A 12,292-nucleotide genomic window follows, 5' to 3' on the forward strand; every position below is an offset into this window, starting at 1 on the left:
AAAGATTTGAATAATTGTTGAATTCAAATTGTACAAGTACTTTGTAATTAATGGGATTTTTAAAGTAGTGAAGTACATTACTTAACTTAATTTGTACTCAAGTACAAAAAAAATTACAGACTAAAAAATGTACTCATAAAAGTACAAGTACACGAAAAAACTACTTAATTACAGTAATCTGAGTAGTTGTAATTCTTCCACCTCTGCTACACGGTCTTCCGTCCAGTTCATATGTATTCTCCACGTTACCTCCCTCAGAGTTAGATCTGGCTTCCGCAGCGTCCCCTCCTTCCTATGTATGGGGACCGCTTTCCCAGTGGTCCCCATAGTGACTTCCAGCAGTGACTTCCCTGGCCTAAGCCCTGTCCCTTCCCACCTTAAAATTGCGGGGGCATCAGTAGGCTTTTGTCTAGGCACTGGAAGGTGGCAGCTTTGGTGGTGTTTTCAAATGTTATCCCCATTCAGTCGACCGTTGACTACATCCGACGTTATCGGATATATGAAACAGAACGTCCTGGTTGCGTATGCAACCTCAGGGAACGGAGGACGTAGTCCCCTTGCCACTACCGCTGGACCACTGCTGACTCCGGGTTACTCTTGGCTTCTCAGTGAAAAAAGCAACTAGTGCATGCATCCACTTCCGTATTTATACCCGCGCGCAGTGGCAGAGTGTGTGATGCGAATCACGCACACCAATTACATTGGCTCGTTCAATAGTACTCGAAGAACATTGGCTCTCTGACGCGATCCCCATTCAGTCGACCGTCGAGTACGTCCTCCGTTCCCTCCTTAAGGAAACTGTGGGTTGCATATGCAACCAGGACTTTTATATTTGCATTAACTCTTTCTGCCTCTCAAATAACTTCTCTGATGAAGCACTCAGGAGGAAAATAATATTAACTAATAAAATCTCTGCCAAATTGAATCCACAATCCTATCAAATTGAGGCTCGTCCTACAGTGTCTCACACAAAATTTGTTTAATTTGGAAATGCATCACGTTGCACGTTCTATTTGATGATTTCTTTGTATTGGTTTTGGAGTCTGTTCCAGAAACCTCCTGTATTATTATTATTATGATTAAGTGTATTGTAGCTGCAGGTTTAAGTGTTGCAGTGAATGTGTCGTTCGTCCATTAGCACACAGAGTGTCTGAGCGCCCGAGGCTGTGACTGTCCTGTCAGAGACGTTTGCTCATTTATACTTGACGTGATGTTATCCTCCAGAGGGATGAAATTCTTCTTGAAATGAGACATATTCATTGTGACAAGCACCATTATGTGACCAGCTAATGGAAAAAGCCCTAATGAGATCAGCTAATGAAAAAACTTTTTTTTCCATTTTTAGACTTTCTGCCAGTATATTCAGCTCATTAGATTAAAGCCTATTTTTTGTTATTTTTGTTCCTACATATCTAAACTATTTTCTGATTCCGAGGCTAATGACACTGATATTTTCATCTCATCCCATTGTACATTTGTATAAATTAACCGAAAATAAATGTATAAATTATTATAATTTTATTATAAATAATATTATTGTTATTATTATGATTTATTTAAAGACATTTACTCTTGTATAAGCAGTTTAAAAAACTGTATTTTTTTAAAGTCATCATTCAACGGATATTCATCAGTGAAACGCTTCTGGAACAAGATCAAATGTATGGAGGAGCTTGATTTTGTCTATAGGGAGTTGATTGGATGGTTGTGGTTTGCTATTGGTGGATTTAATGCTATTGACAGTTTGTGTCGCCCTCGCGCCAGTAAACACATCATCAGAGAAAAGAAGAGAGGGAGGGGGAGCTATTTAAATGTGCGTTTAATGTGCCACATGCGCACAAAACTGGTACTTGGTACTTAACTATACTTGGTACTTAAAAATGGTACTTATTTATTGTGATATTTGGCTCTCCAAAGAAGATTACAACGAATTTTTTTCCCTTATTTAAATGTAAAATGATGCGTTCCATATCAAATCAATCCGAGACGCGATTTAGACAGTGGATTTGTCCCGTAACTTACAAAGACCCAGGTCCGAGACATTCATTTGGTGGTTAATGCACCTTTTTTTTCCCCATAGCGACAGAGTCTAGAGAACACGTGCTGTTAATGGGTGTAATGCACGTTTTTTTTAAACCATGTTGAGCTCACGTCCTCTACAGATCGGAAAATAGGTATCAATGGGTGTCCGTCCAGTAACTAATGATTAGCGTAAGGCGAATTGCAGTTTCATTTGCTCACGTGGTGGGGTGGACTTCTGACAGCTGCAGTAACAGACAAATCCGTGCTTTTAAATATGTTAGGCCTATTGGTTTTTTTGTTTTTAAATCTTGATAATTTCTTAGTATAATATACATTATCAGAGCTTGGTAGACAGGTAACTATTATATTTGTAGATGTTATTTGACAGATTAATTCATAAATTATAATTAATGTTATTTTATTCATTTGTCGTTTATAAATATTAAACATGCAAAATAAATTATGATCCTATCTGTCGTACACAATTTATCGCATTGATTTATTTTTTTTAAAGTGCTACATTATTTAAATAAAAGCAAATTCACATACTTGATCTCATGTTTTATTGTTGAGCTGTCAAGTTGTCACGTTGACATAATCAGTTCCAGGACCATGACACATTTTTATTTGATTTGATTATTATCATTATTTTTTTTTAGGATTAGGATGTACCAAATATTCTTCGGTTTTATGCAAAACATAAATACGACAAATGGAATATCAGATCTCATATGGCCAAGAAATAAATGCAAAAAAAAAGCTTTTTTTGCCTAGTTGTTTGACAGGTTAAAACTGTAACCGACGTAACTTGAAATTTGTCCCCACATTAAGTCCTTGAATTTGAGGGTATTGGACCTAAGTCCTTGAAAGGTCCTCGAATTTGATGTTAAACAAGGTGTGGGAACCCTGGGCAAGCAGTTAACGATTTATGAAAACAAACCAAAAAGGGCTTAGTCCCCAGAGGGTTAAGCTGTCTGAAGTGTCTACATTTTACATTTACAGTATGCATTCGATTTTATGTAAAGTAACTTGCATTGCATCATACAATTTATCTCTTCATGCATTCCCTGGGAATGTTAGCTTATGTGTTTTTTTTTGTGTGTGCAGATTTATTTATTTATTTATTTTTAGGAAAATATTGGTGACTGATCCTGCACTATACAGATTTTTGTCCAATCAAATGCTCTCTAGACTGAGAATGTCCCTCCCCCGAAAGTCCGAAACCACAGACTAGCAAGTAGTAAATGGTGATAAAGGGCGATGCAAAACTTCCTGTTTCATTAGGAAATATGTAGACTCAAAAGTTTGTGTGTGTGTGATTGGCTGCCTGCTTTGACATCAGCTTTTCTGTCTAATATGACTGTAGACTTGATACACACTTGAGCCGAGGAGAAAACAGAAAGAATTGGAGATCACCACATCAGATAAACAGGATTAGAAGCGTGAGAACTATCATTGACAGTAGATTCAGATGGACAGCATTAATGAGGCGAGCAGGATTCGAGATCATGACCTCCTCTACTGACTTCACTGTGATCGTCTTTCAATGACTCTCTTGAGTGTTTACACACACACACACACACACACACACCTGCATACATTCTCTAAAGTGTCTGATGTGGAATAGTAACAAAAAGTACCCTATAAGCATGGCACTTTTGAAAGAAGCCTCTTGTGCTCACCAAAGATGCATTTATTGAATTAAAAAAGTAATATTGTAAAATATCATTAAAATTCAAAATATCTTTTTTTTTATATATTGTAAAATGTAATTTATTCCTGTGATCAAAGCTGTATTTTCAGCATCATTACTCCAGTCTTCAGTTTCACATGATCCATCAGAAATCAATCTAATATGATGATTTGCTGCTCAAGAAATATTTATGAATATTGTCAATGCTGAAAACAGTTGTGCTGCTTACTTTTAAACCTCCGCACTGTTGCTATCACTATCATTATGTATTGTGAATGGATAAGGATAACAGATTATCTAGTTTCCTACATATTTTCTGTGCAACTGTAGTGATTTTACTGGTGGGAGTGTAAAAATGTGTCCGTGCACTTTGTGCTGCATCAGTCTTACAATTAAAATTCAATGTTTCTTTGGAGGAATTTAACCATGTTTCATTTTGAGTTTGATTTATGTGCGAGAAAAAATTTGTATCATTTATGTTGTATAATCAGATTGATTTGTACATTTTTTGCTATTTTCTTTGTGATTTCTAGTGTTCAACTGATAATTATCTTTTTTATTAGCTGCTGCCAAAACCAATATATTGCTGATATATATTTTTATATGTATATACAATGAAAAATGCCTCCTTATTTTAACTAGATTTTTTTCTTGCTGTTTTTAACATTTCTTATCTAGCTTGTTTGGTAATCAATCATTAGACTTTCTGATTAAAATATAGGTTAGATTGTAGATTGAATAAGGCTGATTAATATCAAGATTTATTTGACATTTTATATCTCTGGTTGCTTTAGTGCTAATGCTTGGCATCATGATGCATTTTTTTAAACAAAGGATCAATTGACAGATCACGGGTGGCACAAAGAACAGTTGCTTAAACCGAGTAAATGATCTTAAATATGAGCAGATCTCGAGTGTGTGTGTGTGTGTATTCTGAATGTGTAGTGTAAGATGGTGCTGCTCCAGTTGTAAATCCTCTTTGCTTGGCCAATATTCAAGTAGTGACTTAAGACCAGATTAAACTAACTAACTCTCTCTCTCTCTCTCTCTCTCTCTCTCTCTCTTACTCACTCACTCACTTGTGCAGCTTCACATGTGTGTGGAAACTCCACATGATAAAAAGTTATAAAGAACAGCATTTATTTGAAATCTAAATCTTTTATGACATTGTCTTTATACATTTTTTTTGTAATATGCTATCCTGAAATAAATTAAAAAATTCAAGCATTAATTTCCTTCAAAAATTAAAAAAAAATCTAACTGACCCCAATCTTTTTGACTGTATATACTATATAATAATAATATAATAGTATAAGAGTAAAGAAAGTGAGAGCAGAAACAGATTGCGGGTGAAAGATGAGAAGAGAGACAGATGGATTGGTAAAGCAGAAGCAGACAGGACTTGATGAGTTAGACTGGTGATGCGGCTGAGCTGCGGCGTCACAGTCCGAATGTGTCTCAGTCAGGGGTCGATGTCACTGATCTGACTAAAGCATGAGCAGCCAGTGACATCTCACAGTTCATGTCAACAGGCAATGTTTATTCTCTGCTGCGGGACATGTTGGGAAGTTGTGATCATCTTGTGTTCAAAAGTTTTGATCACTTCGGAATGATTTTCATTCAAAAATAATATTATTATGCTTAACATAGCATTAACAGCTGTCGTACATTTTAATGTCATAAAAAAAGTCCATGTTTTGCTTAATGTTGCTTAACTTTATATAATAAAAGTATTTGCGAATTAACATAAGTATATTATAAAAAATGTATATTGTCCATTTGATGTCAATTCACATTATTATTCAGAGTACTAACAACTTCCTTTTTGTATTTGCCCCGCCCACAGCTCCCCCTCCCCCCACTGTGGGCTGGTTGCCATGGAGAGCTCATCGGTAGCATCAGCGTCGTCAGAGGCGGGAAGCACTCGCTCGCAGGAGATCGAGGAGCTGGAGCGCTTCATCGACAGCTACGTGCTCGAGTACCAGGTGCAGGGACTCCTGAGCGACAAGACCGACACAGAGCAGGATGTGGACAAGATCCAGTCCCACACCTCACAGGTACAACAGACCCCATCCCACACCTCACAGGTACAACTAGGGATGTCCCGATACCACTTTTTCACTTCCGATGCCGCAGCTTTGGCTTTTGCCGATACCGATATTAATCCGATATTTTTATTTTATTTTTAAACTAATAAAAAATATAGCAATTTTCTCAATTTTTAGCCCCTTAAAATATCCAGTTGATTATGAAAGATTGCCACCCTTTATTCAAACACTACAATATATACAGTGATGTGAATAAGTTTGGACACCCATGCTAAAGTTGCATAAAAAGGGGAATAAAAAATCATCTTTTGGATATTGATCTTAATCCATTAATTAGAAAAATGAGGAAAACTCCAACCTTTAAGGACACAAATTTTCTTTGTGAATGAATAATGTATCATAAATAAATAAATGTTTTTCCTTAAAATACAGGGTGCATAAGTCAGGACACCCCTATGTTAAATTCCCATAGAGTCAGGCAGATTTTTATTTTTAAAAGCCAGTTATTTCATGGATCCAGGATAATATGCATCCTGATAAAGTTCCCTTGGCCTTTGGAATTAAAATATCCCCACATCATCACACACCATTCACCACACCTAGAGATTGGCATGGGGTACTTTCCATAAGATCATCTTTCAATGCAAATCAAACCAGCTATTAGGCTAACTGAAGTAAAACCATGCCAATCTCAAGGCATGGTGAATGGTGTGTGATGATGTGGGGATATTTTAATTCCAAAGGCCACGGGAACTTTATCAGGATGCATATTATCCGAAAACTCAGCGTATAGACCTGAGAAATATATCTATATTGAAATGTGTACTTTTTTAAGCAGAATAATTCAAAACGAAAGACAGACTGCTCTATGTTTATGTAATTTGTATGAAATGTGCATTTTATGTGTGCGTGTTCACTGACAGCTTTATTGGCAGCGCCAGCTTTGCCACCCTTACATGAATTTTTACAAATATTAAGTTATCGCCGTTATAAATGCCGATACTGATAGTTCGGAAAATGCCTAATATCGGTCGATAATATCGGTCGGGCTTTTGTGACAAAATAAGCAATCACTCTCTCTGTCTTTCTCTGTATATGTCTCTCCCTCTCAGTGGACAGAAAACTGCAGTGATAAGATTGATGGGAGCTGGTCGTCCTCACGGGACAGGGGCTCGTCCAAACCAGTGAGTTTTCGTGTGTGTGTGTGTGTGTGTGTGTGCGTGCATCTGATCCATAACTATTCTGTACCACCCTGTCCACACCCAACACAAGCTGCTCGTCAAAAGTAAACTCCTCTAATTAGAATAGATGAAGCTGTGCAGACACAGTGTTTGTGTTGAAGATGTGTAGAAACTAGGGCTGTCAAACTTTTACAATTTTTAATCTAATTATTTACATGATGTGGCGATTTAATTATTGATTTTGTTTTGATGATTTAAATGCTCAGGATCTTTAAAGCAGGATTGATTCTGATTGGCTGTCAGTGTTTTTATCGTTCATTAGTTGGGAAAAAATTGTTCTGGAAGTGATTCTGATGATATCTTTCCCCTGTGCCATTATGGTTATAGCTGTGGTGTGGACTCTGCTATTCTTTTATATTTAAAAACTAAATATAATTTACAAACCCGATTCCAAAAAAGTTGGGACACTGTACAAATTGTGAGTAAAAAAAGAATGGAATAATTTAGAAATCTCATAAACTTATATTTTATTCACAATAGAATATAAATGACATATCAAATGTTGAAAGTGAGACATTTTGAATTGCCATGCCAAATATTGTCTCCTTTTGGATTTCATGAGAGCTACAAATTCCAAAAAAGTTGGGACAGGTAGCAATAAGAGGCCAGAAAAGTTAAATGTACATATAAGGAACAGTTGGAGGACCAATTTGCAACTTATTAGGTCAATTGGCAACATGATTGGGTATAAAAAGAGCCTCTCAGAGTGGCAGTGTCTCTCAGAAGTCAAGATGGGCAGAGGATCACCAATTCCCCCAATGCTGAGGCAAAAAATAGTGGAGCAATATCAGAAAGGAGTTTCTCAGAGAAAAATTGCAAAGAGTTTGAAGTTATCATCATCAACAGTGCATAATATCATCCAAAGATTCAGAGAATCTGGAACAATCTCTGTGCATAAGGGTCAAGGCCGTAAAACCATACTGAATGCCCATAATCTTCGGGCCCTTAGACGGCACTGCATCACACACAGGAATGCTACTGTAATGAAAATCACAACATGGGCTCAAGAATACTTCCAGAAAACATTGTCAGTGAACACAATCCACCGTGCCATTCACCGTTGCCGGCTAAAACTCTATAGGTCAAAAACGAAGCCATATCTAAATGGGAACCAGAAGCGCAGGCGTTTTCTCTGGGCCAAGGCTCATTTAAAGTGGACACTAGCAAAGTGGAAAACTGTTCTGTGGTCAGACGAATCAAAATTTGAAGTTCTTTTTGGAAAACTGGGACGCCATGTCATCCGGACTACAGAGGACAAGGACAACTCAAGTTGTTATCAGCGCTCAGTTCAGAAGCCTGCATCTCTGATGGTATGGGGTTGCATGAGTGCGTGTGGCATGGGCAGCTTACACATCTGGAAAGGCACCATCAATGCTGAAAGGTATATCCAAGTTCTAGAACAACATATGCTCCCATCCAGACATCGTCTCTTTCAGGGAAGACCTTGTATTTTCCAACAAGACAATGCCAAACCACATACTGCATCAATTACAACATCATGGCTGCGTAGAAGAAGGATCCGGGTACTGAAATGGCCAGCCTGCAGTCCAGATCTTTCACCCATAGAAAACATTTGGCGCATCATAAAGAGGAAGATGCAACAAAGAAGACCTAAGACAGTTGAGCAGCTAGAAGCCTTTATTAGACAAGAATGGGACAACATTCCTATTCCTAAACTTGAGCAACTTGTCTCCTCAGTCCCCAGACGTTTGCAGACTGTTATTAAAAGAAGAGGGGATGCCACACAGTGGTAAAAATGGCCTTGTCCCAACTTTTTTGAGATGTGTTGATGTTTCCCTTAAAATTATGCATTTTCTCAGTTTAAACATTTGATATGTCATCTATGTTGTATTCTAAATATAATATTGAAATTTGAAACTTCCACATCATTGCATTCTGTTTTTATTCACAATTTGTACAGTGTCCCAACTTTTATGGAATTCGGTTTGTACATTTATCAAACTATATCTTTTTTTGTTATCATCCTTTGTGTGAATGAGCCTTAAAAAGGACTTAAAAAGTCTTAGTTTTGTTTCTGGACTTAGTTTTCATGCATCATTATTTTTCTCTCATTCTCCATTGTTGCAGCGCCTCTCTTCCCTGTCTGTCAGTAAAGGTCTCTATGAAGCCCCTCCTTCTGAAAAGCACACTGTGTTCTGATTGGTCTGCTGGAGCTTGTGTTGTGATTAGTCGAGTGCTTCGACTGTGTTTGGGAAATGTCCCGCCCCTTACCATAACATGAGTTTCAACACACAACTAACTAACTCAACCAGGCCCTGCCCCTTTATTCTATGTATTAATTATTTAAATGAGGAATATTGTGAGGTGTTGGTTCCCAGAAGAAACTGAAGACTACAATGGAAGCTTTTAAGGAGTTCAGAAACACTGACACTGATAAAGAGATGAACTCTCTAACAACACTCTAACAGCAACATTACACACCTGAAGAAAGTTAAACATGTGAAAAAGTAGAATAAACCCCTTTAAGAGCTGATCTTCTGCAGTTCTTTCATTCTTTTAACAGGTTTCTGCGCACTTACGCACATACTGTATAGACTTTCCAGACTGATGCATCACTGGGTTCTGAATGTTCCCTCCATAGTGACACTGGAGCAGACTAAAGCTGTCAGCCATACGGTTAATTTGTGTGTATATTAAATATTAATGACGATACATGACACACATGAGAAGGTTAGGTGTACTGTGTGTGTGTGTGTGTGTGTGAGAGAGAGAGAGAGAGAGAGAGAGAGAGAGAGAGAGAGAGAGAGGGCATTGTGAATGACACAGTGCCAGTATTGTGCTCTGAGGTCACTGCGATGAGGTCGCTGACACTGTGTGTGAAAGCCCTAAATCCCGTGTCACGTGCTTTGGTTCTGCTCATGCTCAGTAGCGTCTGGTGAACTGTTTTGACTGAATTGAAATCTCATTTGACTTCCTCAACATGCATGTTGTGGAAGTCAAATGAGATTTCAATTCAGTCAAAACAGTTCACCAGATGCTGTAAATTATACAAAAAAATATATACAGTATATAGGAAGAGTTCAGATGCAAAAGCCTCTAAATGCCATTTGAAATTTTCTTCTTTAATGATGATTTTTATCAAACTTGTATATTTAAGTTCAGTAATTTCACTTAAATGGCAATGATAATTACCTATTAATTGTTATTTAAGTGAAATTACTGAACTTAAATATACAAGTTTGATAAAAATCATCATTAAAGATGAAAATTTCAAATGGCATTTAAAGGCTTTTGCATCTGAACTCTTCATTTATATACTGTATATATTTTTTTGTATAATTTACATTTTGTTTAGTTTTCAAGCTTTGTGTTTGTGGTACGCTTGATTTTGTGGCTTTTGATATTTGCTATATAGTTCTAATAAATTATAAATTAATTGTATACCGAAATTATAAATAGTGTCAGCATTTTCGAGTTTCCAGAGTTAATGTAAAATGAAACTTACTGAAAGCATTTCCCAGTGGAGGAACATGTTGGTTATGTTTTATAAGTTGTACTTATTTTTGTTATTTGATTTAATTTTTGATTTTTGTTTTAGTCATGAAAGAAAATATTGTAGTAAAAAAAATTAAATAGTATTATTTAGGTATTTTATTTCAGCAAATGAAAATGTTTTGTTTTTGTTAAAAATGGCAGACCAAAATAGTAAAATTTCTTCTTCTTTTTTTTTTTTTTAATAATTTTTATATTTTTATTTATTTATTTAAGTTTTAGGCAAATATTACAGTCCTGCAAACTTGGGAAATTTTTCCAAAAATCACAATTTGCAGACTGAAAATACTTGAAAAGATGTATTTTTTAAATGTATCCTATAGATGTTGGATGATTTAGTAAATGTATCTATGAATCATCTTCTCTCTCAGGATGATTGGGAGCACAGTAGTAATGGCAGCACCGGCTCTAGACCCAGTTCAGGTTCTCGGCCCGGTTCTGGTTCTAGATCAGACAGCAGAGGACGAAACAACCAGTTCAGAGCTCCAGCAAAGGTGAGATTAAACAACACATGCATGAATTTATACACTGAATTGTACTTTTTTTAAACTTCCACAATGTTTCTGCCTTTGGACTGTGTTTGTTTTAGAATGGAAACAAGGACTGTTCTATGGACATCCTGGGAACGGACATTTGGGCTGCTAACTTGGACTCTCATGGGTACGATTTATACACACACAAGTAATAAATCTATCCGTGTAAATTATGATTATCATAGCAGGGCCATAATCATTATAAAGGCTGTGATTTAATAATAAAAAAATATATGCACCGTGTGTTCTAAAGTGGCACTGTGTTAATTTACACGTTTTTAGTGTTTCCGAGCGCCTCAGTTCACCGTATACGCTGCTTCACATTATATGCATCTCTGCATCTGCTCTGAGATTGAGTGTGTGCATTTAAAAACACAACATGCACCTTCTTCCCATACTCTTCTACCCATACTCTTGTACCCATACTCTTCTGCCCACACTCCTCCTCCCATACTCTTCTGCCCGTACTCTTCTTCCCATACTCTTCTGCCCATACTCTTCTGCCCATACTCTTCTGCCCATACTCTTCTGCCCATACTCTTCTTCCCATACTCTTCTGCCCATACTCCTCTTCCCTTACTCTTCTGCCTGTTCTCTTCTACCCGTACTCTTCTGCCCATACTCTTCTGCCCATACTCTTCTACCCATACTCCTCTTCCCATACTCTTCTGCCCATACTCTTCTTCCCATACTCTTCTGCCCATACTCTTCTGCCCATACTCTTCTGCCCATACTCTTCTGCCCATACTCCTCTTCCCATACTCTTCTGCCCATACTCCTCTTCCCTTACTCTTCTGCCTGTTCTCTTCTACCTGTACTCTTCTGCCCATACTCTTCTACCCATACTCCTCTTCCCATACTCTTCTGCTCATACTCTTCTGCCCATACTCCTCTTCCCATACTCTTCTGCCCATACTCCTCTTCCCTTACTCTTCTGCCCATACTCCTCTTCCCTTACTCTTCTGCCTGTTCTCTTCTGCCCATACTCTTCTGCCCATACTCCTCTTCCCATACTCTTCTGCCCATACTCCTCTTCCCTTACTCTTCTGCCTGTTCTCTTCTACCTGTACTCTTCTGCCCATACTCTTCTACCCATACTCCTCTTCCCATACTCTTCTGCTCATACTCTTCTGCCCATACTCTTCTGCCCATACTCTTCTGCCCATACTCCTCTTCCCATACTCTTCTGCCCATACTCCTCTTCCCTTACTCTTCTGCCTGTTCTCTTCTGCCCATACTCTT

General features: G+C 37.5%; 1 protein-coding gene across 2 annotated transcripts in view; it reads left to right on the plus strand.

Moving 5' to 3' along the window:
* The window catches only part of ctif (cap binding complex dependent translation initiation factor), a 76,890-nt gene that overhangs the window by 10,688 nt on the left and 53,910 nt on the right, over window positions 1-12,292 (plus strand). For both annotated transcript variants that reach the window (XM_039661042.2, XM_039661043.2), the window contains exons 2-5: window positions 5,562-5,772; window positions 6,876-6,947; window positions 10,889-11,011; window positions 11,107-11,177. In XM_039661042.2, coding sequence (XP_039516976.2) covers window positions 5,593-5,772; window positions 6,876-6,947; window positions 10,889-11,011; window positions 11,107-11,177 — 446 coding nt within the window. In that variant the 5' untranslated portion in view covers window positions 5,562-5,592. The remainder of the gene's footprint in view (window positions 1-5,561; window positions 5,773-6,875; window positions 6,948-10,888; window positions 11,012-11,106; window positions 11,178-12,292) is intronic.

Source organism: Pimephales promelas, chromosome 19 (genome assembly GCF_988280905.1).
Source record: "Pimephales promelas chromosome 19, fPimPro1.hap1.1, whole genome shotgun sequence".
NCBI classification, from domain to species: Eukaryota; Metazoa; Chordata; class Actinopteri; order Cypriniformes; family Leuciscidae; genus Pimephales; species Pimephales promelas.